The 26,884-nt window shown below is 43.2% G+C and overlaps 1 protein-coding gene across 1 annotated transcript in view; it reads left to right on the top strand.

The window, feature by feature from the left end:
* The window catches only part of LOC101343073 (nodal modulator 1), a 62,832-nt gene extending 39,125 nt beyond the window's left edge, over positions 1-23,707 (top strand). Inside the window, exons 17-31 of the mRNA XM_004373289.2 lie at positions 690-753; positions 1,329-1,424; positions 4,229-4,447; positions 4,550-4,632; positions 5,471-5,630; positions 5,780-5,906; positions 7,651-7,764; positions 9,282-9,409; positions 10,286-10,427; positions 13,860-13,943; positions 15,603-15,713; positions 17,432-17,533; positions 19,381-19,500; positions 20,068-20,160; positions 22,031-23,707. Coding sequence (XP_004373346.1) covers positions 690-753; positions 1,329-1,424; positions 4,229-4,447; positions 4,550-4,632; positions 5,471-5,630; positions 5,780-5,906; positions 7,651-7,764; positions 9,282-9,409; positions 10,286-10,427; positions 13,860-13,943; positions 15,603-15,713; positions 17,432-17,533; positions 19,381-19,500; positions 20,068-20,160; positions 22,031-22,162 — 1,775 coding nt within the window. The 3' untranslated portion in view covers positions 22,163-23,707. The remainder of the gene's footprint in view (positions 1-689; positions 754-1,328; positions 1,425-4,228; positions 4,448-4,549; positions 4,633-5,470; positions 5,631-5,779; positions 5,907-7,650; positions 7,765-9,281; positions 9,410-10,285; positions 10,428-13,859; positions 13,944-15,602; positions 15,714-17,431; positions 17,534-19,380; positions 19,501-20,067; positions 20,161-22,030) is intronic.
* Positions 23,708-26,884: the final 3,177 nt, after the last annotated feature.

Below are 26,884 nucleotides of genomic sequence, written 5' to 3' on the forward strand. Positions count from 1 at the left end.
AGCGGTAACGGCACTGGGGCTTACTCATTGTGATGAAAATAGCAGGGGTGGTTTGAACTAATTTCAGGTTTTTGTAGAAAGTCTGGTGAAAATACTGGTTAATGATCAATTGGGGGGATAAATTGCTACACTTTGCTTCTCCCTGAAATTGACTGCATTCCTCTGGCAAATGATGAAATATGTCTCTAATCTGAGTGTTCCCCTACATAGACTCCTGGCATAAAAGTAGTTTTCTATGCTCGTTTCATAATCTTATGGGGCTTCTTTACTCCCTGTCCCTTCTTAGGAATATTTATAGGAAAGGCTTAGGCTATGGTTATCTTTTCGCTCTTTAACAGAATCTTTTAAGTAGAAAATTGTTCTCAGTCTGATTTGCAGTAGAAATGCACTTTCTGTTCCTTCCTGCGCATGAATCTGTAAGCTTGGTCTATGCAGACTGTGAGTTGTTAAGTTATGGAAAATGAAAACCTGCGCATGTGAGCAGGCTGTAAAACAGATTGGATCATTGGTAAGAGGCTGTTGTCGGCAGTGGAAAGATGCCTGCGTGGCATTTCCGAGCCCCGTACAGCAGATCCGCAATATGGTGTGAGTCTTCAAATAGAGAAGCTGCCTTTGGATTTCAAATGTTGGAATTGCTTGGTGTGATAGACACCAGTCTCTGAAAATTACTTTTGATTTCCTGTCTGTAGGCGTGTACAAAGTGACCCCTCGCTCCTGCCACCGGTTTGAACAAGCTTTCTACACCTATGACACGTAAGCATGGCTTGTTTATTAAATACTTGGTGGCGTTTGTGTACAGGATGTGGAGGAGAACAAGTACACATCTCTTCATTATTTTTTTCTCAGAACACAAGGAATTTTTCTGTTTTTTCTAGAAGAAGTAAAGATAGGCATTAGAAAGAATTTCTAGATAAGGATTTTAAGACACTTGGATAAATGAGGAAACGGAGATAGTATCTCTTTCCCAAGAATTCTGCAAACCAAGGATAAAAGGCTGTGTTCTTGAAGTGGCTTAAATGTAATCTTTGTTAAATCTTCCAGCCCTCACTGACGGGAATTTCACAAGCGCAAGTCTACCATTTTTATATTTTTACAAACGTTTGTGAGCCTCTCTGGGAATTGGAAATATAAGGTTTTTGAGTATAGATTCAGTTTCCTCTTTCAAATATTTGTGTGTATTTCGGGAGTTATTTTAACCCTGAGTAAGAGCCCTTTCATGTAGTGTGTTTCAGGGTCAAGAGGGTCGCCCACAAAGGGTGTGTTTGTGATCCTTGGAGAATGCTGAGGGAGTGTTGCCAGTGTTAGTCTTTCCACTGCTTTGATTGTAGGTCTTCACCCAGTATCTTGACGTTGACAGCCATTCGCCATCATGTCCTTGGAACTATCACCACTGACAAGATGATGGATGTCACCGTGACTATCAAGTAAGACTCGTGTTCTGTGGTGGGCTGGGCGTGGGAGGCTGGTGGACAAGGCCTGGGGTGTTCTCTGATAGACTCTCTGAAAATTATTTTTGATTTCCTATCTCTAGGTGTGTGTACAAAAGGCCTTCCCCTTCTTGGATTTCTATGACACAGCCAGAAATTCGCAATAACCTTGATCCTTTTATGATTCAGGAATTAACTGTGGATGAGATAGAGCCTTCTGACAGCTGGTTTCAATGTCTTAAATTTCTGTCTGAACTCTTTACACTTCCTGTCTTTGCTAAGGAGAGGGAAAAAAAAGCATTCTGGGTTTGTTTATTGTATTTCAAGTGTTTTAGCAAATTCGGGAAAATTGCCTACTTTTCTTTAGACCGTTTTTTTAAGGCATGGGAAATAGAAATGGCACCTGATATAAGAAGGGTCATGAGAGTGAAAGTATTTGAAAGGCAGTCCCTCAGTGAGGGTCAGGTTCATGTGAATGCCATTTTTGAGTGGAATTTTTGCAGTGTAGTGAGGGGCACATGCATGGTGTCGTGTTGATCAGACACCCTAATTTTCTCTAGAAATGAAAGGAAGGGTTGCAGCAACATAATCTTTGAAAGGATTACAGACTTGGAAATTGTGGGGCAGTTCTGTAGGGTTGCTGTGGGTCAGAATTGACTTGACGGCAGTGGCTTTTTTCAACGATTTGTTCCCATCTTTCTCTCCAAACATCTGTTCATCCAGCTACCCATGAGGAAAATATTCTTCAGTGTTCAGGTACTGGGCCTAGGCTACACAGCCTCTCTCCTTCTGGAACTTACAGTCTCATGGGGGAGGTAGACAGTAGTCAAAGAGTCACACAGAACTGTAATAGTACAACTGTGATAAATGCTATGAGTCTGACCTTGTGGGGGGAAGGAGGTATGATGGAGAAGTAGGCTAGTAGAGGCCAGGCCATGCTAAGGGCCTTAGTCTTTGTCCCAGGAGCCATGGAACACTATCGATGTGTTCTAAGTAGAAGGATGACTTTTGGCTGCTGAGTGGGGAATAGTTAGAAAAGGCCCAAGAGTGGAAGTTGATTGAGGCAGAGGGAGGTAGGCTCTTGCAGGAGTCAGTGTGAGAGATGACGGGGCTTTAGCTAGACTGGGGGCAGTGGAGATGAAGAGAAGTGGATGGATCAGAGAGTTTTGAGAGGACTGAATTGATAAGATGTCACGTCAAGGAGGAGGAAGTGTCAGGAATAGCCCTAGGTTTTTGGCTGAAGAAACTGGATTGGTGGGAGTACTGTTCACTGAGATAGAAAGTTAAGTTTCTGGGGAGCAGGATCTGTTGAGTGTCTTTGTGGGCCAGGTACTGTGCCAGTGATGGAGCAATGCCTTTTACTAGTTTCCTACTTGGAAAATATGAATTCCTGGTATGACTAGAAATCCATATTCTTACCTATAGTGACTCCATATTGCCTCGCTTTTGGTCTTTACTAAATTTATTTTTGTAACTTCACAGGGTCTTTTGGTGTGTTTACTTGCACTAGGGCCTGTAAGAAATGCATGCTCCAGCTGGACACAGCCAGTTGGATCCAGAATGGGGCTCCTCTATTTTGTACTTAACATGCTCGAAATCACACTTTTGGCCATTGCCCTCTGCAAACCTACTCTGTAATAGTCCCTGTTTAAGAAATGGCAGCTTCGTCTTTCTAGTTATTCCCAAACTTTCCTTTATCTTGCACCCCATATCCAATCAGTCCATCAACAAATCTTTGGCTTTGTCATCAAAATATATCCATAACCCAGTGGCTTCTTAACACTTCTGTTGCCTGGATCATTGCAACACCTTCCTAACTGGCCTCCCTGTTTGGGCCATGGCCTCACAACAGTGTGTTCTCCATATGGTAGCCAGAGCAATGCTTTTATAGGAGAGATTGTATCATTCCTCTACTTAAAATTCCAGTGGCTTTTCATCCCACTCAGGACAGAATGAAATTCAAGGTCTGCAAAACCCCCATCTGACACTTAGTATCTCTTGGGCCTCTCTCTGACTGCTCTGACTTCCATGGGTCACTCTGCTTCAGGCTACATGGGTCTCCTTGGTGTTCTTGAGCTTGCCAGCTTCTTCTCCAAGGACTTGTACTTGCTGTCCTCTTGCCGGGGACACTCTTCACCCAGATAGCCATGTGGCTCCCATTCTCCCTTCCTTCCTGTGGGTCTTTGCGTGAGTGTCACCTCATCAGAGAGACCTGGGCTGACCCCCTGGTATAAAATAGCGACATCTCGCCTCCAGCACTTTATCCTCTCACCTTGCTTTATTTTTCTTCATTGTACTTATCATCTGACATTATTTATTATTTTTAATGTTTATTATATGTTTATAATCTGCCTCTTCCCACTAGCATGTGGTTTCTATGGAACTAGGGAATGTTGTTTGTTTTGTTTACTGCAGTGTCCTCAGTGCCTAGAGTAGTGCCTGGGCCATAGTATGTTCTTGCTAAGTATTTACTAAATGAACAAATGAAGAGAAGGTGGTGCCCATGGAGAGAACGCCACGTCCTGTGTGGAAACTGACAAGTTTTTATCAAGTCAGCATAAACTCAAGTGGTCTTTTATTCCAGCTCACATCTATAAGATACTATTATAATCACTAAGAAGTTCCTTTTTTTAAATTTAAACCATAAGTTTATTCAAAACAGAAGACTGTACCGCTTTGATATCATTTTAAGGTATCCTGTTTTTTTACTTATGTGGCCCTACCTGTAGAAATGTCAGAGTCCCACTTGCGACAGGGATAAATGACCACATCCTTCTGGGCCACCCCTTCCTTTGCTCCAGGTCTTCCATTGACAGCGAGCCCGCCTTAGTCTTAGGCCCTCTGAAGTCTGTGCAGGAGCTCCGGAGGGAGCAGCAGCTGGCTGAGATTGAGAGCCGCAGGCAGGAGAGGGAGAAGAGTGGCAAAGAAGAAGATGGAGAAGGGATGACAAAACCTCCCGTGCAGGAGATGGTAGATGAATTACAAGGCCCCTTCTCATATGATTTCTCTTACTGGGCACGGTAAGCTCTCTTGTGCTTTTCTCTACCATGTCCTCTGTTTTGATGTTTTTTGTCTAGTGATGGGACAGAATTCGCCAAATTGAAGCATCTTAATTATTTTAGGTCTGGAGAGAAAATCACTGTTACACCCTCGTCTAAAGAACTTCTCTTTTATCCGCCTTCAATGGAAGCTGTCGTCAATGGAGGTAAGTATCAACTCAGTGAGCAAATGACACATTTCTGCAATTGTTCCTTTACCTGCCCTTAAAATATTTTTATTTTGTGTTAGTAGAGTGAAGTCATCTTTGTAAGCCACCTTACACCCTCTTTAGCATATAGATGTTACTGCTTGATGGATGAATGAATGAAGGGTCTAAATCAATAAAAGTAATGTTTGCTCTTAGAATTGAGGTGATCTTTTTTAGAAAAGGACTTGGTTTTCTTTGACATTATCAGGTTGACACAAGAAGGTAGGTGTAAAGCCAGCTGTCAATGATGAAAATGTTTGAATTGTTTACAATCTTTATATTTTTTTGACAGGGGTGATGGAAGTGTTTTGGGAATGGATAATTAGAAGTGCTGGCTTATGGAGTATTTGCCTTTTGGCTGCTGAGAGTTTAGGTTCATTAAACCCTGTGTGTTGATGTGGTTAGGGTTCGGAAGTAGATGTATTGAAGAGCATAGCTTTCTAGTGGGTGGGCTCTGTGGGGCAATTCTCTGTACTGGGTCCCCTGGGGGTTGAGCAATGTAGCTTCTTCTTGGCTGAAAATGGAGATCTCCTTATTGGTGGCCTTGTGAGGACCAAGGGATAGGAGTAGTGTAAACCCAGTCTTTGTTAGATTTTCCTGCTAAATTCCTTGGCAATTGAGCAAGGCCTTTGAGGGATGGAGAGAGGCTTGGGCTACTTTCAATGATTGAAGTTTCTGGTATATTCAATAAACTCATTTGGAGCTAGCTTCAGATATCTCAGTTTTAGGCCCAACCAGAAAGCTTCTCTCCCTCTGCAACTAAGTCCCATTCCTCTTCTATTTCTTCCCCTTTTAGAGAACTGTCCAGGGAAGCTGATCGAGATCCATGGGAAGGCAGGCTTGTTTTTAGAAGGTCAGATCCACCCCGAGTTGGAAGGAGTTGAGATTGTCATTCGTGAAAAGGGGGCAAGCTCACCCCTGATCACAGTCTTTACCGATGACAAGGGTGCCTATAGGTAAGCCTGTGATTAAGAAGTATTTGGATCAGTTGCCTTTTGATGCTCTTCTAAAGAAATTGAGGAGCCCAGATTGCCTTGCGGTAGATGACACTTCTTCCAAGATTTGAAACAAAGCCATCTGTAGCGTTTCGCTTTCTTTCATTCAGTGTTGGACCCCTGCACAGTGATCTGGAATATACTGTGGACTCACAGAAGGAGGGCTATGTTTTGACTGCTGTGGAAGGAACCATAGGAGACTTTAAGGCTTATGCCTTAGCAGGCGTAAGCTTTGAGGTAACACTGCATTTTTATAAAAGCTGCTTTCTTTCTTTTTTAAATTTTATTTATTTTGTTGTTGCTGTTGTTGTTGAGAATATACACAGCAAAACATACACCAATTCAAGTTTCTACATGTATAATTCAGTGACATTGATTACATTCTTTGAGTTGGCAACCATTCTCACCCTCCTTTTCTGAATTGTTCCTCCCCCATTAACATAAACCCACTGCCCTCTAAGGTTGCTATCTAATTAAAGCAGTTTTCTTGAGGTCTAATTGACATACAGTAAACTGCATATATTTACAGTGTACAGTTGGTAAGTTTTGACCTAGGAATATACCTGTGAAAACATCACCATGATCAAAACAGTGAACATGTCCATCACTCCCCAAAGTTTCTCTGTATCTCTTTGTCGTCCCTCCCCTGCACCTTCCCACCCACCATCCCCAGGCAACCACTGATCTGCTTTCTGTCACTATAAATTAGTTTGCGTTTTTCAGCACTTTATGTAAATGCAGTCAGACAGGACGTACTCTTCTCCATCTGGCTTCTTTCACTCACTACAATTTGCAGATCTGTTGACTGTAGGATGTTTATCTACCTTTGGGGAAGTGTTTTCAACTTTCATCCTTAACTTTGTTTTGTGTTGAAGGACACAGAATGTTCCTATAGTGATGTTTGATGTCTTTCTTTCTTCCCCCAGTCCTTTTTGAAAAGAAGCATGCTGAGTATTTACAACAGAGAGGCCAAAGGAAAAGAATGACAGATTATGTCCCATAAAAATACATTTTAAACCAAATTAAAAGACATCCAAGCTGGGAAGAAGTATTTATACTGTAAATAATATTCCCTGTTTTCAAAGAGCTGTAAATCAATAAGAAAATGACAACCCAATAGGAAAAAAATGAACAAAGGATATGAAAAGGCAATTCAAAGAAGTAAATGACTAATAAATGTAGAAGAAATGTTCAACCTCTTTAGTTATGAGGAAATACAAAGGAAGTTACCATCGAAATACTGCTTTGTGGGTTAAATTTACAGCAGTTAAAACAATATCTATGTTTTGGTGAAGGTGTGTTTTCCTACGCATAGGTAGTTTATGGGACTCTAAATGGTTACAGCCACTTTTCAATGCAATTGGGTAGTATCTTTCTGAATTTAAAGTGCACATATCCAACAATTCTACTCCCACGGATTAAATAATAATATTCAGAAATAGAGAAAAACACAAGTGAACAAAGATGTATATTTCCAGGGACATTTAGATTGCCTCTCCTTGTCTACCACAGAAATAGGTGGCTGGCTCTCAGGCCGTGGTTTGCTGACCCTGCTTTAGAATGTTATGTAGCTGTTAAGAAACAGTAAGGCAGACGTCTGTGGACTGACAGGAAAGGAGAGCCAGGATAAACCGAGGGAAGGAAGCAAGCTGTAGAACTGTAATGTGTAGCATTGCCATTTTTGTTTCACTTCCTCCACCACCCTTCCCCGCAATAAACTTGCCAGCTTGCCAAAAATATATGCAATGTTTATCAAATTTTTGTGGACACAGAAAGAGTTCTGGAAGGCTATACACCATACTGTTAACATTAGTTAGTCCTGGGGATGAAGACTAGGCTTCCCCCTGTGCCGGCCCTCGCAGCCCCCCACGAATAACAACTAAAGAAAAAAATCCACTAAGAGTTACCTCTTGATTTGTGAAATAATATCTTCATGGTTATATGAGTTAACTTTGCTGGGATGTTACTTTCTCACCCCCAGATTAAAGCTGAAGATGACCAGCCCCTCCCTGGGGTTCTCTTGTCCCTCAGTGGTGGCGTGTTTCGTTCCAACCTCTTGACTCAGGACAACGGCATTCTAACATTCTCAAACCTGGTAAGGTGCCCTTCTGTAATCTACCGGCTGCCTGTCGTCCCGAGAGAGAGCAGGAGCACGGCACACAGGGCTTATGTATTACTTGACAATGTGAGAACTTGGAATCTTTTACGTTTCTTTGGGGACCAAATCTAATTAGAGTCTTGCTCATACTAGAACTTAATGTTGCAGATTCATGTTCCTTTCCGCGCACACTTCTTGTTACTTGGTCACCTGCTTGTCACTAAGACAATGTAATTAATTACCCTGGCCACAGTGGGCACCTCTCTTAGGTCTCCCTGTGTTTTACCACAGCATTACATTGTCTGTAGTGTCAGGCTGCATTTGGTGGTTAGCTTGTGTGTGGTTTTTTTTTTTTTTTTTTTCCCGCAAAGCAGCAGAAGGCACTGGAGTTGATTGAGGCTGAGGTTGGGCTTGAAGGCGAGGACCTCATGTTGCATGCCTTGTGCAGAAGCGCAGGTGGAATAACGGAGCTACTTCTGCGTGCGTGGGGAGCCAGGCCCACAGCCGGAAGTAAAGGCACGTCATTTCCGGGAGCTCGTGGTAGGGATGGTGTCAATCTCTGAGCTCCCCAGAGTGTTGTGCTGTAGTGGTGGGCATCAGCTGAGTGACTTAGTCGCCTTGTCTTCTGTCCTAGTGGTTTTCTGGGGCATCTTCCGCTCTTTCCATTGTGCTCCCACTTATTCACTCAGACACGAAAGAAATCAAGAAAACGTCCTGAGGCGGGAGAGGAGTCCTGTCAGCCGATGCTGCGGAGTCACTCGTTCCCCCCGGGCCCGCCTTCGGGAGGTTGCGTGGGGCTGTGGGGAGAGTGCCGGCTCTGGAGCCATGCAGGTCTGCCTGGGAGCTCTAGCTCCGCATGGCGGGAAGATGGCACCAGTGTTTCATCTGCGTTGTAGTCTGAGGCCCTGACTGGTGCAGACACAGAAAGTCCACATGAACACGGTCATCTTGTCAGTACTGGGAGTAAAATGACTGTTAGAGGGATGTCACAGAGAGGCAGTGAGGCATCTCAGAAAGATCACAGGCTTTGTAGTGATACACACCTGGCTCTAAATCTTCCCTCTGCTCCTATTGCTGTGTCATCTCAGGCAAGCTACTTTACCTTTCTGAGCCTCGGTTTCTGCATCCTAAAATTCACATACGACTTCTACCTCACAGAGTTGTTAAAGGCTCATGACAATGATAGCTGCCGTCGTTAATAATCATTGTAATTTCTTTAGTACAGTTATTGATTGTAGAGATAGTGTTACCATGTCTGTCTGTCTAGGAAGCCCTGGAGCTATTGTGGCTTAATTCTATTATAACTTTGGTGCCTCCGTCCCTCCTTTTGCATTTGTCATTTTAATTTTTTTAATTTTATTGTGTTTTAGGTAAAAGTTTACAGTGCACGTTAGTTTCTCATTTAAAAATTTATACACAGATTGTTTTGTGACATTGGTTGCAATTGATGCCCCTCTTTCAAGCTGTCCCTAGACGTGACAGCAGAGGCTCAGTTTGCGGTTGTCTCTTGGCAGAGCCCTGGGCAGTATTACTTCAAACCCATGATGAAAGAATTCCGGTTTGAGCCGTCCTCACAAATGATCGAGGTGCAGGAGGGACAGAACCTGAAGATCACCATCACTGGGTATCGGACAGCCTACAGGTGAGCAGCCCCACCTGCATCTCTCTCTCTAGGGCTGAACTGTGGAATCACACTCAGATGTGGCTGTCCACAAACCCATCCCAGTCTTCAGGCTGATTTTGTTTAGGAGGCAAGGGAGATAGATGATACGAGGTCAAAAGATTTTTGACTACTGCCCTTTACTTCTAATACCTCAAACTAGCAGTTCAGTCTTCAATTTCCTATTTTGAAATTGGCCCGAGAGAACCTATCTATTTGCTTAAGAGTTTTATTTTTTAAAAGTTTTAAACTTGAATTAAAAATTTGAAAGAAAGAAATGCGTTCACCTGAGTAAAAATTCAGAATAACGAAAAGAGTATGTAATGTAGTTTTTCTATCTGTTCTTGTCTCCCAGCCACCCAAGTTCCCCTTCCAGAAGACAACGGGTGTTTCTGAGTTTTCTGAATACTTCCAGAAAGTTTGTGCAAATACTAGCTATATACACACACACACACATTTTTACACATGTATGCAAACGCATTTTAGATGAGATTAATCACAAAGTATGTGTGGGATGAAAGGGGAAGTGATTTATTTTCATTTTATTGGATGTTTCATTACTTAAAGCTTCGAAAAAATGGAATAAAATAAAGCTTAGCCTTTTTTAATTACAATTTTCTGGAGCCTCTTTCAGAATGTATGAAAAGAGAAATTGACAACTTATCCCAGTGGCAGGAAGGCTAGGTTGGAAGTGGCATAGCTAGAACTGAATTGTCTAGGTCACTGGGACGCAATTCCTCACTAGACTGTTTTGCGCTGTAAATTGTTGGTAAACACAGGACACTTTACCTGAGATCCTTTGTGTGCTTTAGAAAACCGCAAGAGTATGATGTTTTGTTTCTCTTGTTTTCACTTTAGTTGCTATGGCACAGTTTCTTCTTTAAATGGAGAACCAGAACAGGGCATTGCCGTGGAAGCCGTGGGACAGAATGACTGTAGCATTTATGGAGAAGACACCATGACAGATGAAGAGGGGAAGTTCAGATTGCGTGGATTGCTGGTGAGACGCTGAGCATATTTTCTTAGAGGACTTTTTTTCATGCTGTGTGCACCTTTTGCCTAGCATTGGGTAATTATTGCTTAGGCCCGGGATATCAGACCAAATGCCTATGGGTCCAGGAGAGAAGTATGAATGGTTGAAGGGAGTTGAGTGTACAATAAGGAGTGGTGGGGACTGTGGTGAGCTAGAGAGAGCATGGCCAATGTACAGGGGGCAGTTACCACTCAGCTCTAGTTAATTATAGCCATGTGGGAAGACAAGCTCAGTGTTGTCTGATAATTTGAATTTTTAAAAGAGAACTCAGAAATTCAGATTTCCTTATGAAAACACCTGATTTAAAATGTTAACTAACTTTTTATAAAAAACCCCACAACTTCTTTGTGCGGGCCAAACAAAAATCTTATTTGTCTTTTGGACTTCTAAATTGCAACATTTGGCTTAGGATTTGTGGTGCTTTTTTCCTCTCAATTTTCATTTGTTTGTTCACTATTTGCTCATTCAGTAGATACTAAATGTGTATTGTAGAAGTCACCGAGAGGGGCTGTTTACTGTAGGGCATCTTATGGGGGTTGGGCAGCACCCAGTGTGCTGAACCACCAGAATCTGGGGTTTGGTCCCTGGGCTTTTAGATCCACAAACTGGTGGTGTTAGTTGACCCCAGAGACAGTCATATCTTGGTAACAGACAAGTATTTGCCTAAATCACGTGAGCTGAGATGCAAATCAGTTTGTCCATTTATTTATATACGTTGGGGCATTGCTGTTCTGTCCTAAAGTTAGGGATGCGTATATACATATCCAGGGCATCCCTACGCCTTCAAATCAGGTTGGAGTGTCACTCAGTGAACAGAGAGTGTTCAAGCAAAAGGAGGTAGCTGGACTTAGGGGATGTCTTACCTGGCCATGCTAAGGACTGAAATATACCTGTTCTTATGGGCCAACGGACAGAGCTGGGGCACACTGTCAGGGCAGGCTCCCTATATCCGGCTCTGCCTACCACTCTCCTTTTGGTAGGTTTTTGTCAGATTAATTAATATGATGGTCATCTTGCCATCCTTACACATGAGTCTCGATGAGCTTTACTGTAGATGCTCTGCCCTGTGGGAAGACCAGCTCCCGTGAAGCGTGCTGCCACAGTGCCTTACGGTCCTGAGGCACAGAGAATGTTTGCTATTTGCCAGCCTCCTCCTCCTAATAGATGTTAAGCCAGTAGAGCTCACTTTCAGTGTTTTAGAGTTGACCGCTTGTAGCAGCCAACACTTAAAACCATGTATAAGGCTTGTGCTAGGCACATCTTCTAAGGAGTATCCATTGAAGTTTTCCATCAAGTGTTTTGAATTTGAGTTGGCCAGTTTCCCAGATGATCGCAAGCTAGAGACCTGCTGTTAAGGTTGTACTAAGGATTGGGATCCCAAGTTAGGATGAGCACCTGGGCCCGTTTGTTCATTTGACCTTTCTGGGCAGTGTGCTTGTCAAGACATCTTGGGAGAGCAGCTACTCTACCAGATACTGCTACCAGAGGACGCAGGAGAGTCCCTGGGCAGTCTGCCATGAGGTAGGAGTCAGGACCCCTTAGGACCACAGCAGCTGCCCTGATCGGATGCTGCCCGGCCTAGGCATTGGAGCGAGCGGGCTGTGCCTGCTCTTCCTGCTGCAGTGATGCTGTCTCTCTTTTTCTTCACAAATAAATGCTTAAGCCTTAGGTCCCTGGGTGGTGCAAACAGTTTGCACTTGACTACTACCCTAAGGCTGGCAGCTTGAACCTACCCAGTGGCACCATGAAAGAGAGGCTTGGCAATCTGTTCCTTAAAGGACGCAGCCAAGAATACCCTGTGGAGCAGTTCTACTCTGTAACACATGGGGTCACCATGAGTCACAGTCAATTCAGTGGCAGTGGGTCCTCCCCCACTGAAGTGCAAACAGTTATGTTTGAACCAAGCCCAATGCTGCTGGTCCTAATTGGGCTGTAAAGTGAGCTGATGTATCTGTTGGTGATTATAAATTTGGTTCTTGTAGTTTTTTATTTTATTTTTATTTTTTTAATAATAGCTTTATTTGCAGAAATACTATGTGCTTATTATGAAATATTTCAAGCAATATATAGAAAAGATGAAAGTGAAAAAAATCACCCTAAAGCTACCACCTGGAAGTACTCGCGGTTGACATGTAGCAAATACCTTTTAGACACTGCGCTGTCTGCATACAGAGATGATCAAAGCATACATAATTTTAGAAGACTGGAACCACATTATCCATGCTTGTTTAAAAATACCCTGTGTTATAAATACGGTTTTCCCACTAAGGTGCAAATAGACATTAGTCCAGTGCTTCAGATCCTGAGTCATCAGGTCAGTTACGTGGTGGATGATCAGAAATTAGTTGTTTTATAAGTTTTTATAAGTTTCTTGTTTTTTTTTTTAGAATAATGACTTTTTGGTAAACATGATGCTTGTCTAAACAAACAGTAGAATAAAAGGTGTAAAGAAGAAACTATTTTTTTTTAAAAAAAGAAAATTTTCAAATCTTACGTCCCAGAAATCATATCCACTGTTAGCCTTTGGGAGTGTCATTCCAGATGTCACTGTGCGTATTTACAGACAGAGGGACTAGGTGGGCTGCAAGGAAAGGATGGGTTTACGAGAATAAGAACAACCGCAGTGCTTGCAATTTTGAAATACAAAATAAAATTGAATTTTCCTTGGGTAGAAGACAATGAAACCGAATTGAAACTGAAGCACTTGCAGAACTTCAAATAAATATTTCTTCATCATGGATGCTTTTTAAAATCTTATTGTGGTAAAAAATAAATAACAAAAAAATTGCCATTTCATCCATTTTTGAGTGCACAATTCAGTGACATTTTTCATGCTGTGTAACCATTACCACAGTCTATTTCCAAAAGTTTTTTTTATCACCCCAATTAGAAACTCAGTGCCCCTTAAGCAATAACACTGTATTTTCCCCTCCCCACAGCCCTTTGTAACCACTAATAAACTTTTGTTTCTGTGCATTCACCAATTCTAGATATTTCATCTCAGTGGGATCATACAATGTTTGTCCTTTTGTGTCTAATTTATTTCACTGAGCATAATGTTTTTAAGGTTCATCCATGTTGTAGATGTATCGACACTTTATTTCTCTTGATGACTGAATAATATTGCATTGTGTGGATACAGCATCACATTTTGTTTATCTGTTTATCTGTTGATGGACACTTGGGTTGATTCCACCTTTTGGCTATTGTGAGTAATGATGCAATGCCTGGGTGGTTTTTAAAGTGACCCTTAAGAAGGTTAACTTGCCACAGATTGGCAAGTGAGGTGGGAAAGAAATTTCTCGCATCGAGATGACCACATGCAGTCAGACCAGGTTCAGGTCAAGTTTAATATAATAAGCCCCTTTCTAGAGACTTGACTGCTGGGTTTATTTGCAGCCGGGATGTGTATACCACGTTCAGCTCAAGGCAGAAGGCAACGATCACATTGAACGGGCTCTCCCCCACCATCGGGTAATTGAGGTAAGGCATTAAATTCTTCTAAGGAATCTTAGTATGACTGCTTTCCTGATCAAAAATACTTAAGTACTCCTATGGTTGTCTGCATTTCAACTGTTGTAGGGGGAGCTTTAAATCCTAGTTAAGGGTCTTTGTAGAATAGTGTCATCCTCACAGGCAATGTCTTATGTGGGTGGAGTTTTTAATGAACAGCATTGCTGTCATTCATTTAGAAAAGAAATTTGCACTCTTGTTTCCCCACTCCCCCCACTTGCCCTGGAAGCCCTGATCATTATTCTGCAAGTTAAGGGTCTTAAGGCATAAGGAGCATCTCAAACCAACGGAGGGGAATAAAGAGAACATGGGCTTAACTGGTAGCAGGATCACCTAGTCTTCTTATATTCAGATGCCCTTATTTATTCCATTTGGTGGGCAGAGTCCTTTGATATTCATGATCATAACTTAACTAAATTGACCCGTAAGGAGGCAGCCTCCAGTTCACAGAAAGTGGCCAGATCCATTTGAAGTAAGACTTCCCTCTTACTAAACAGCTGGGATTTGCTGGACTAGAGAAGCTTGGGCAGGAAGAGAGAGACTGACTCTTGGTGGCTTTATTAGGTGAACATTAAGCTTGAAGCAAGGAGCCCTGGTGGTGCACTGGTTAAGCTCTTGACTGTTAACCAAAAGATTGGTGGTTCAAACCCACTAGCTGCTCCACAGGAGAAAGATGTGGCAGTCTGCTTCTGTAAAGATTACAGCCTTGGAAACGCTATGGGGGCAGTTCTCCTCTGTCCTGTAGAGTCACTGTGAGTTGGAGTTGACTCAGTGGCACACAACAACAATACACATGAAGACTGGGAGAGCTTAGGGTAAAGAGTAGGTTGCCTGGGTGTGCAGATGGTTAAGCGCTTGACTATTAGCCAAAAGATTAGCAATTCAAACCCACCCAGAGGTGCCTCAAGACAGGCCTGATGATGTGCTTCCAAAAGGTCACAGCCTTGAAAACCCTATGGGGCAGTTCTACTCTTCACACATGAGGGCTCCGTGAGTTGGAAGTGACTTAGTGGCAACTAACAACAGGGTGGAGAGTGGTGGGCCAGGTAGGAGTTTTTGGCCTAGGAAGTGGATTTTCTTGATGTCTTTATGGCAGCTGGCATTTTAAAGGGCTGTAATGGCTGTGTCTCACGCCAAAATGACTTACAACTTATGTATTTCCCTACTGGGGTGACTCAGGCCAGGATCATAAACAGTAATGTGACTGTCAGCCAGGCAGGTATGAAGCAGAGAAGTGGGCTTCTGGGCTTTCACAAACTGGAGAGCACACAACCTGCCCGAAGCGGCAGCTGGGACTCAGAACCCACTGACTTTTGCCTGGCAAGAGCGTTTTTTTTTTTTTCCAAGGGAAGCCGGAAAGTCTGGCTTGGACTGTGAAGTTGCCTACTTTTTAAAAAGTTGACAAGGAATTAAAACTTAACCAAAAAAATACTGTGCACATCAAACTGTGCATGTAGGCCAGGTATAACCCACCTTCTGTCAGTTTGTGACCTTAGGCTACTTCAGTGGCACACTCTGCTCCCTTAATATAAGGAGTAAAGTTTGCCAAGAAGTAGCTCTCAGACCATTCAACAGCTAGAAGTTCCTCCTCCAGCCTTCTCAATACCAGCGTTCTTCTTCTCTTTCTAGGTTGGCAATAATGACATCGATGACGTAAACATCATAGTTTTCCGGCAGATTAATCAATTTGACTTAAGTGGAAATGTGATCACTTCCTCTGAGTATCTCCCAACATTGTGGGTAAGCTAGAGACCAGCTTTTTAAGATTAAAATAAAATGTTATGTTCTTTTCAGCTTTAAGACAAGGAGGAGCAGGCCCTTTGTGCCCATCTAGCTCTTGCTGTAAATACTGAATTTGGAGATGCTCCAGAATGCTGCCTGCTGAGGGTTAGGGTTGAGATTTAAGAAACTTTGATCACCGCGTGTACTTGGGGGAGTGATTGCTGATCATTAGAGAGAAATGTATTCTAGTTTCAGATAAACGGTTTTGCCAGCAGTTAATCTTCGGAGGGATTGTAGCAGAAGCCTGATGAGTAATCAATACAATCTGGAGTCTAACATGGAAAGACAATTTTAAGACAAAGTGCCTCATAATTTTTTAAATCTGTCCAGGGTGAAGGTAGTGAGCACAGAAGCCAGGTGGACTGGGCTCTCTTCCTGTCACTGGTAGTTACCTGCTTTTTAGCTTTGGGCGAATCACTTCACGTCCATGTGCCTGAGTTTCGTCCTTTACACAATCAGGTAGTTGGACTAAATGACCTCTTAAGGTCTCTTCCAGCTGTAACAAAATCTCTGTGTCTGTGGTTAATGAAGAAGCACTTTTAAAACGTCCTGCAATCCCTTGGAAAATGTTAAAGCATTGCCAGAGGGGTGTGTTACTAAGAGGCACATTCCGTTTTACATACAGTTAAGTATCTGGCTTGAGTGAGAATGTGTGCTTAGGGTTGAACTCACCTGCTAACTACCCTTTAGTCCAGGGGTTGCAAACCTGTGTGCCTGTGGGTCCCAGGCAGGTAATGTCAGAGAATGAAGAGGGCTGGATGGTTTTTGGGGCAAACTGGAGAAGTCATGCCCCATCTACGGGGTGAGGGAGTGGAGGGAAGGGGAGGCAGCCACTCCTCAGCACTGTCTGATTGCTGCCATACTAGATTTCTGGCTCAGGGTTGGTACTGCTTCCCAGTTTTCCAGAGAAGCTGGAAATTAGAATGATTCTCTTATGGCAGGTGCAGGATGGCGCCTCACAGCCTTTACATTGGCCAGGACTGCACCTTACTCTTTCTCATGCCCCATTGTACATGGTGTAAGAACAGGCAACGAACCCAGACCTGAGAGAAGTAAAGGCCAGGGACAAAGCACTGAACTGCTTCTTGAAGCAGCCCAGAGAACCAAATGCAGAATGAGATCACATTTTGAGTTTAACAAATACTTGTGGAATTAAGGTTCCATGTCGTATGCAGAGACAGTGCAAGGTGGACAGGACCCTCAGTCATGTGGGTTCAGTCCCAGACTCTGCCGTGTATGAGCTATGTGACCTCAGGTGTCTTTCTGAGTCTCTGTAGGGAGAGTAATGATATCTGTTTTATACTCAGGATTGGTGATAATGCATGCAAAGTGCCTGTTGCATGCCCGGCGTATTATAGATGCTCAACAAATGTTAGCAGCTATTCTTTTCAATGTTGTCCTTATAATAACTGTTATTATTCGTTTGAGTGATAACAGAAGTTAGAATCTATTTTAAAACCTTGCATTTCTCTGCATGACATGTTATCAGAGTCTCAGATGATTGAGGAATGCATTATGTGTAGCTGTCAGGGGAGGACGGTTTCTCTTTCAAATATCCATGTTTCCAAAGATTCCCCCCTCTCCCCCAGGAGATCAGCTGTCTTGGGGATGTCTGAAATGAAATGTTTATCATGTTTCAATTTCACAAGCATGCCCTGTTTGTTTTTGCTCTCCAGGTAAAGCTTTACAAAAGCGAGAACCTTGACAATCCAATCCAGACGGTGTCTCTCGGCCAGTCCCTCTTCTTCCACTTCCCCCCACTGCTTAGAGACAGTGAGGTAATGCCTGTGGCTTGATGCTGGTTTCTGCTGTGTTTTAATAATTCCACTTTTGAGTTTAAGAAAACACAGTCTTCTTGCTTTTCGTCCTTATACTATTCTACAGAAATGGTTGACGTTGTGCTCTCTGAATCAAAGGAGGTTGGGCTCTGTAGGGATTCATTTTTCTTAATTAGCTTTTTTTCTGTTTACAAAATAATACATATTCATAGCAGGAGGTTTTGGAAAAAATTAAAATCAGCCATAATCCCATCATCCAGTAGTAACCACTGTTAACATTGTTAATAGGAATCCTTGTGATCTTCTTTCAGAGAGCACGCATACGTCCTTGTGTGTGTGTGTGTGAGAGAGAGAGAACACACACACATACACAAGTCTACCTACCTGTCAAGTTCTGGTGGTACTTGGCTGCGAACTAAAAGGTTGGCAGTTTGGACCCACCCAGGGGCTCTGTGGGAGAAACACCTGGCGACCTGCTCCTGTAAAGATTACAGCCTAGAAAACCATATGGGGCAGTTCTACTCTGTCACATGGGGCCGCTATGAGTCGAAGTCGTCTTTACAACACCTAACACAGCATCTGTCTGTCCATCCATCTGTATCCATCCATCTATCTGTGTCAACCCATCCATTCATCCATCCATCCATCCATCTCAATCTATCAATACTGGGACCTTTCTGTACATTGTTTTGTAATCTGTGCTTTTCAGTGAAGAATGTATCACAAATCTTTCCCCCATGATTACATCCTTTAAAACATGATTTTTAATAGTTGTATAGTAGTCCGTAATATAGGAATTACCGTAATTTACTTAATCAAGGGCCTACTGTTGGACATCATTTATTGATTATAAAATGCTTATTATCAATTCTAATTGGACAGAGCAAACTATTGTAGTTGGTGTGATGGGAACAGACTGCAAAGCATTTGGTTATTTTCACTAGTGGACTTAACCTGAGGGTTCCCTCTCTTGGCCTTTCACCACCTGCCACGGGGGTGGTGTACTATGGCCTTTCTCTGTGTGAAATGACTGTAAAATAATGAAACAGGTTGTGATGGAATTTTGGGGGCCTCATTTCTCCAGGGGATATTTCCCTTGGAAAGTCATTTTAGGAAGCAGTTTTCTGCACCCTTTAGAGCAGTTGCTCAAAAGAGGCACCAAAGCACTGTGGAAATAGCTTCAGTTTCAGGGTCAGACTTAACCTGATCAGACCCTGCTCAGCCGCCTTAATAGCTGAGTGACCCTGGGCCAGTTACTCTTACCTTCTTCAAGCTTCACTCTCCCCATCTGTAAAATGGGGGTAACCATACCAATCTTGTCAGGGTGGAAAGCAGAGCAGTCATGGGCACAGCACACAGGGAGGTGACTGTCACTGGTATCATGTTAAGATGCCGTATTTTCATAACTTGCCAGATTACACGCCACTTAAGTATTGTCCCTTAAAAATCAACCACATTTTGGATCGAAAGCAGTCTTGCTCAGTTTGAACATCTACCTCAATTATCATAATTAGCTTATCTTAACTTCTTATGTTTCATAAAATCAGATCCTCAAATACCCATAATTGTCATGGTTGACTGCACTCATAAAAAAGTGCCGCAGCTCTGGAAGCCTTGTCAGAAGAGTCTTGGAAACATGGGGACACTGCTGTCACTGATAGCATAGGCCCGCTAGGTTACTGCTTTGAAGTTGGCAGCCTTGGCTTGGATATGTGCACACGGGGATTTCTTTAAAAAAAAAAAAAAAAACAAGTCCTTTACATTACAGCCATGTGTTAGATTCTAGTTTTTATTTGTTTTGCCAAACCTGTCCTTTCTAAAAATACTTTTTTTTAATTTGAGCACAGAATTATGTTGTGCTTCTGGACTCCACGCTCCCCAAATCCCAGTACGACTATGTCTTGCCTCAAGTCTCTTTTACTGCCGTTGGCTACCATAAACATATCACTTTGATTTTTAATCCCACGGTAAGTACAACAGGGAGTTTAAAAATAGATGGAGGTGGTGAAAGCAGGGAAGGCTGTGCAGCCTGGGCTCTGGCCTGCAGGTCTTGGTTGGAGGATGCTGTTTAAAACTGTAATCTCTGAGACTATCTTATTCATCACCATATATCCAGTGCCGAGAACAGTGGGTACTCCATGCATCCTTATAGGAAAATGTCCCTGAATATATCGGGAACTCAGTAAAATGAGACCCATATTACTTTTCAGCCACCAAGATTCCCTGCTATGCAGGTCTCTTTGTTCCTCAGATTGAATAGTGCAGATTCACAGTGAGGTACACCTTGTCATTGGAATGTATTTGTTCCTGAGTTTCAGATGTGAGGAAGTGAGAGCTTGGATAGCAGATAATTCGTCTAAAAGTCTGTCCAAATTGTCAGTTCCTTACTTTGGGTAGAGTTTGAATTGCACAGTATACCTGAATGTCTTTGGGTGGCCAGTTTGGAAGGCTGGGTGGATCATTGCTGTATAATAATGGATGCTAGAAAAATGTGAGAAGTGATTGAGAATTAACGGTGCTTTTGGTATTTGCAGAGGAAACTGCCTGAACAAGACATTGCCCAGGGATCATACATTGCCCTGCCTTTGACGTTGCTTGTTCTGTTGGCTGGTTACAACCATGATAAGGTAGGAAATTCAGAGACCTCACGAGAAAGCAGGATGTGTCAGGGAGTGATTCCTCACAGTTGTGGAAGTGGCAGCTGAAGAATGGCCAGTGTCATAGAATTTACACGAGTAAAAATTTATTATGGTCAAATACATATAACATAAAACTTGCCGTTTTAACCATTTTTAAGTGTATGTTTCAGTGGCATTAATTATATTCACAATGTTGGGCTACTGTCACCACTATCCATTTCCAAATGTTTTCATTACCCAAAACAGAAACTCTGTACCCACTTCATCCCCCCATCCTCCCCTGTGAACCTGGTAATATCTAATCTACTTTCTATATCTATGAATTTATCTATTCTAGATATTTCCTATAAGTAAAACCAATACAATATTTGTCCTTTTGTGTTTGGCTTCTTTCACTGAGCATAATGTTTTCCAGGTTCATCCATGTTGTAGCATGTGTTAGGACTTCATTCCTTTTCATGGCTGAATGATATTCCATGTTTGGATAGACCACATTTTGTTTATCCATTCATCTGTTGATGGACACTTGGATTGTTTCCAGAAATTACAGAATTTTAGAGTTGGAAAGGACCGTGAAGGCATTGCCTAAAGATAACTGTGACCATAATCTGAGGGATAGTCACTATTATCTATCTCATAAGATACTATTGCTAAGAAGAAATAGCATAAAGGTGGTTCCTATGAGGCAGAGGTCAAGTTTATCACTGGTTTCCCACTTCGCCACTATTTTTGACATCAGCTGCTCCCCCCATGGCACTGTCTGTTTCACTGCTGGGCTTGATAATTTGCTGCAGTGGTCACACACAACTCACAGACTGTACTCACGGTAACAACACAGAACTAATGGTACAATTTGGATGCGATTGAGGATTAACGTCAGGATCATCAGGATATAACTCAGGATGAGGCACACAGGAAAGGCCTGGAAAGATCCCCAAAGCAGAGAGCACGTCTCTCCCTTCATCCACCAGGAGATTCTTCGGCCAGGGAAGCCTCTAGGACAGCTCTCGGATGGCCCTAGCTGCTTTAGGCTGGCATCACGTTAGCTCTTGAAGCACCACTGCTCTCTAAGGGCACCCCCTGCTCAAGGAGCTCCAGCTCTGGGTAGTCCCTTGCTCTCTGGGCAGCCGCTCCACTCCAGCTGACTCCTTGTGAGGAAGCTCTTGGCAGGACAGCCCTTGGAGCAGAAATGCCCTCAGCCTGGGTTCGGCCTTTTCACTCTGCTGCTGCTGCTACCCGGGCCTGCTCATCGTCTCCACAGCTTCTGGCGTCGTTGCAACCACTGCCACTTTACGCAGCTCTAAGCCTATGATAGCTCTTTTACCCAGGTCTGGGAGGGCTTCTGTTGCAAGACTTCTGTGTCCTAAGACGCGTCACCCTTCTCATCTCTCAGCCAAGAATTCCCCCCAAAACCTCTGTGTTTCAGTCCTTTATATAAGCAGTCCTTGTGCATTACTCGGGGAGGGGCCTCCCCAGCCAACCTGGGAAAAAGTAACAAATCCTCCGGGATCTCAGAAATCAGGACCAAAAGGCCAGATTGCTTTTTGTAAGGTGATTCCAGGCATCAGATCCAGTCCCTAGATGTCTCCAGACTGTAACATCTCTCCTAGTTTTTAAACCTGGAATACTTCTAGAGATGTGTTGTTCACTGAGATATCCCAGCCTATTTCCAGTGAGCCCTTTCTAGTACAAAGGCGTGCTTTATTATGACCTGAAATCCACCCATTATCACACTGGGGGTGACCACGCCAGAAGAAGGGAGTTGTGCTGATATGTGAGACACAGAAATGTCCATCTGGACAGAAGTCATCTCCTGGCATCTCTCTCTCTCTCTCACATACTCTCTCTCTTTTTCTAGCTCATTCCTTTGCTGTTGCAGTTGACAAGTCGACTGCAGGGAGTCCGTGCTCTTGGTCAGACAGTCTCTGACAACAGCGGCCCAGAAGATGCAAAAAGACAGGCCAAGAAACAGAAGACAAGGCGGACGTGAGGAGGAAAGGGGCCAGTTGAAATTTCGCTTGGGACAGGCCACAGCAAGGGGTGTGAAGGCACGCGTTTGAGTAACTTCAGGCATGCGCTGTGTTTTCACTGTGATCGTAGCTGCCTGTGCCTGTTCTCCCGTATAGATGGCCCCTGAGGCAATGGGATGATTGGACCCTCCTGTCATTTTGGTTAATGCAATTTATTTTCTGAATTGAAGATAATTTATTATTATTTTTTTGGTCAAAGAAGTATTTTAAGCTCTGTTGGTGATATGAAAATGTAATTCTTAATCTTCAGCGTTCATTTGCAAGAAGAATTCCAGTAAACATGGTTTCTTGTTCCATAATAAAGTACCTTTTGAATTTACCTTTTTCCGTCACTTGCCTTTGCATTTGGAAGCCTTGCTGGAAACTGCAGCAGCCTGTATCCATGATTAGGATGGTATGTTAGGAGATTAAAAAAAAACCCAATAAAATTGCTTACTTATTTGTGTTTTAGCTCATCTCAGATGTATTTCTTGTGACATTGGCATAGTGCTGGGGTCGCAGATTGAGATGCCTATGGGGCAGGTAGGAGTCCTGAGTGAAGTGGGCTGGGAGAAGAAAAGTGTTGGCACAAGTGAGATGATAAATTGCAGCTGTGGTTCGATTTCAGTAATAGGACAATAAGGGCTGGGGGATTGTGGCAAATTGAAGAGTGTCGACCCCATCTAATGGAGCTCACAGTTCCTCAGTTCCAGCCCACTCTTGCCCTGTAGGAATGTGTGTCTATTTTGAGAGCAATCAGAAAGTTTTGTATGAAATCTTCCAAGTTTTAAATGTTAGCAACGAATAAAAAATTTTTAAAAAACAACACGCTTTTGGCCAAACAAAACATATATGTAGGATGGGTGAGGCTTGAAGGATGTCACTTTGCAAAAGGGATGCACAGGAATTCACAGCATACTAACAGCATTAACTTAATTCTTGTAGGAAGTAAGTTACTTATCTTGAAGCAGGGGAAACATCCATCCATTCAGCATTTACCAACTACCACATAGGACAGACACTGGGGATTTGAAGCCAAGTAGAACAGGCGATACTATAAACAGTTTAAAGAGGACAGGGACGACATCTGCTTTGTTCCTCATTGTATCCCCAGTGCTTGGCATGCAGTGGGCATTCAGATAGGAATGAATGGATGCATGCATCAGTGAATAGATGGGCACCACAGAGTGCACAACCCATTGTCAAGTGGAAGACACCAGTAAGCAGACCAGAGTATAATGAGCTTAGGGATCTTGGTGAAGGAAGCTCAAGGGGTCATGGGAGCACAGAGCAGAGGTCTAATCTGGTCTGAGGACTTGGTGATGCCTCCTGAATGTGATGCTTGAGCTGGGTCTGGAAGAACAAAGAATAGAGTGGAAAAATAAGGCAGAAGGATGTTACTACCAGGGCAGATGGTGAGCTTGAAGGATTTCCTGGCTCTTGGTGGCCACCCGAAGAGCTGCTGTTTCCAGCTAGCAGCTGCTGCATTGTTGACCATTACACTGACTGTCGTCTTTTTTTTTTTTTTAGTGCTTTACTTTTTTTTTTTTTAAATTGTGGTGAAAATATACATAACAAAACATACTCCAACTCGGCAGTTCTATATGTACAATTCAGTGACATTGATTACATTCAAGTTGTGCAACCATTCTTGCTATCCTTTTCCAAATAATTCTACGACCGTTAACATGAACTCAATGCCCCCTAACCAAAAACTTCTCTTTCCCCCTCCTTACCCTTGGTAAGCACTAATAATCTTTGGTTTCTATATATTTGCTTATTTCATATAAGCAAGATCATGACAGTATTTGTCCTTTTGTGGCTGACTGACTTTGCTCAGCATGATATTTTCAACGTTCATCCATGCTATGGCATGCATCCGGACTTCATTTCTCTTTATGGCTTAGTAGTATTCCATTGTGTGTATATACCAGATTTTGTTCGTCCACTCATCTGTTGATGGACGTTGGTTTGTTTTTTTACTGTGGAAGGAACTGAACTCTGTTGGAAATCTGGGACAGATGTAGTACCTAATCCATTTCTTGGAGTGTTTTCTAACTCTTATTCCAAGTAGACAGCCAGAAACATCCCTTTTAAATGTTAATGGGCCTTTTTATTGACACAGTGTAAAGGTTAAGAGCTTGTGAAAGATACAACTAAATGTCAGTACCTTCCGTCCAGTTCCGGATGCTGCCATTAAGTGGCAGTCTTCCCCCACAGCTGGCCACAGATCACCTTTGACATTGGTGGAACTTCTAAAGGGCTCTGTTCCCAGAAAAAAGCTGATGTGATCTTTCTTGATCTGTTCAAAAGTTGGGCCTATTCTGTAGTATATCATTTTCTTTATTTTCTGGCAATGTCAGGAGAAATCCTCTGAGCCTTCTGTGATAGATAAGTTAATGTTAAAGGATTTTGATTAGGGCAAGTTACATGAGACAGGTTCCCCCCTACCCTACCCCCATCCGGTGGATTAAAAATAATAACTGTGTAAAATGGTGTGTTCTACAAGAAGAACCCCATCACTTACTTGCACGATTTTACCCATTAGAGTGGGTATTTTGAGGTTTGGGATATCCTTGGAAGATTAAAATGAGGTTTAAAAAGTGGGTGTTGTGTGAAGGTGATGCAGGCATAAACTGTAATAAAGTTAGTAGAGGCACGGTGACATGTAGCGATGTGTGCAGCAGAGGGTTGGGGTCATGGGAGGGATGCTGATGATGGAGGGCCTCTTAATTCTTCTGGCAGCATCATTTCTGGAACCAGAGAGTTACATATTTAACTACGTAAACCCAGTTCCTTAATAGCAAGATTTCCCTTTCCTTAATAGCAAGATTTTCCTTTCCTTAAAAGCTGGAGCCACCCTAAAACAAGAGTTATGAGGGATTTGGGGGACAGTTTGTCTGGCTGCAGTCCAGGTTGAGTGCTCATTGTGAGTGAGGACTGGGTCTTAACTCATCTGGATTTCCAGTCCCAAGTACATGGTGAGTGCTTGTGGTGGGTAGCCAGTTTCAAGATGGCCCCTACTGATCCACACTGCCCTTGTGTAGTCCCCTCCCATGTTGAACCAGTGCTGGCCCTATACAACCAATAGACTATGGCAGAAGTGATGATATGTGGCTTCTTAGGGTCATTTGTAAAAGACATCGCACTTTCCACTTTTACTGTGAGGGAAGACAGCCGCCTTGCCATGGAGAGGTATTGAGGCCCCTGGCCAACAGCCAGCCCAGTTTGCCAGCCATGTGAGCGAGCCCCCTGGGAAGTGGATCCTTCCGCCCCGGTCGAGCCTTTGGATGATTACAGTCCCAGCTGACATCTGACTGCTACCACTGAGAGACCCCAAGTGAGTACTGCACGGCTGAGCTCATCCCACACTCCCAATCCACAGATGCATGAGCATGCCAATGATTGTATTAGGCCTCTAAGTTTTGGGGTGGCTTGTTACACAGCATTAGATAATTGAAACAATGCTCAATAAACATCTGTTGCATGAATGGACAATGACTGAAGGACTCCCAGCAAATCGACACACTTCTGTTTCTGTATTAGTCAAGGCTCTTTTGGTGTCAAGTAACAGAAACCAAACTCTAACCAGCTTAAGCAAAAAGAGACATTTCACTGATCACATAATTGAGAAATCCTAGAGTATCTGGCTTTATATGGTCCCTGGGTAGTGCATGGTTTGTGCTTGACTGCTAACCTAAAGGTTGGTGGTTTGAACCCAACCTTTCAGAAGAAAGCCCTGACAATCTACTTCCATAACATTACAGCCAAGAAAACCCTATGAGCAGTTCTACCCTAATGCATGGAGTCGCCACGAGTCAGAATTGGCTCAATGGCAACTGGTTGGTTTTTTGGTTGGATCAGGGGTTCTGCCCCCATCTCCTGGCTCTGCTACCCTCTGTGTGTTGGTCTCGTTCTTTCCTCCAAGGAGGCTCTATGCAAGTTCTCTGAGTGACCAATTTTCTGAAAAACCAATTTGCTAGAAACAGATATGAACTTTAAACCAAGGCCAGGACTGTTAAGCTCAGCCAGTGTTCTGCCAGAGGCAGGGTGGGGTAGGTGCCGGGCGTGTACCCACATAGTGGAGGTTTGGAAAACTGGCTTTGTCCTTTGCTGATTTGGTCTGCTGCTGTGGAAGACGATCACCTGGCAGCGTCAGGCTTTTCGTCATCCGAGTTTGGATGCCCAGTAGAAAGAGAACTTCCATCTCACAGCACTGGTGTGTCAACCTGGGGAAGGTAAAGGACTGGTGGGCAAACTTTACAGACTCACGAGGTTCTAGCCAGACATGAGCCATGCCCATGTCCAGGGGAGTGAGGGCAGCTCCTGTGACGGGGGTGCTGTTGTCCCCAGAGAAACAAGTGGTCCCAGGTGGGCAAAATCAATTGAAGTCATCTCCCTTCCTTCAAAAACTTGACAAGGCCTGGTTAAAGTCAGCCGCCATGTTTGGCTTTATCTTTTCACTTACAAAATGGCGAAGACCTTTTAACATGCCCAGAAGAGGGGAGAAAGTAATTTACGGTGGGCCTACTGTGTGCTCGGGCCAGGGGATTCCTTACTTTCCAGCCCCGGAACTTGGTGGGGTAGGGAAGATACGATATGTGTCTTTCATTCCTCCTCTTCAGTGGAAGCTAGTGCTTGTGCTTCGTAATAACACCAGTGGGGTTTTGGTTGGATTACGAACATTCTAATTACACTTTTTC

Source organism: Trichechus manatus, unplaced genomic scaffold (assembly GCF_000243295.1).
Source record: "Trichechus manatus latirostris isolate Lorelei unplaced genomic scaffold, TriManLat1.0 scaffold00024, whole genome shotgun sequence".
Lineage (NCBI taxonomy): Eukaryota > Metazoa > Chordata > Mammalia > Sirenia > Trichechidae > Trichechus > Trichechus manatus.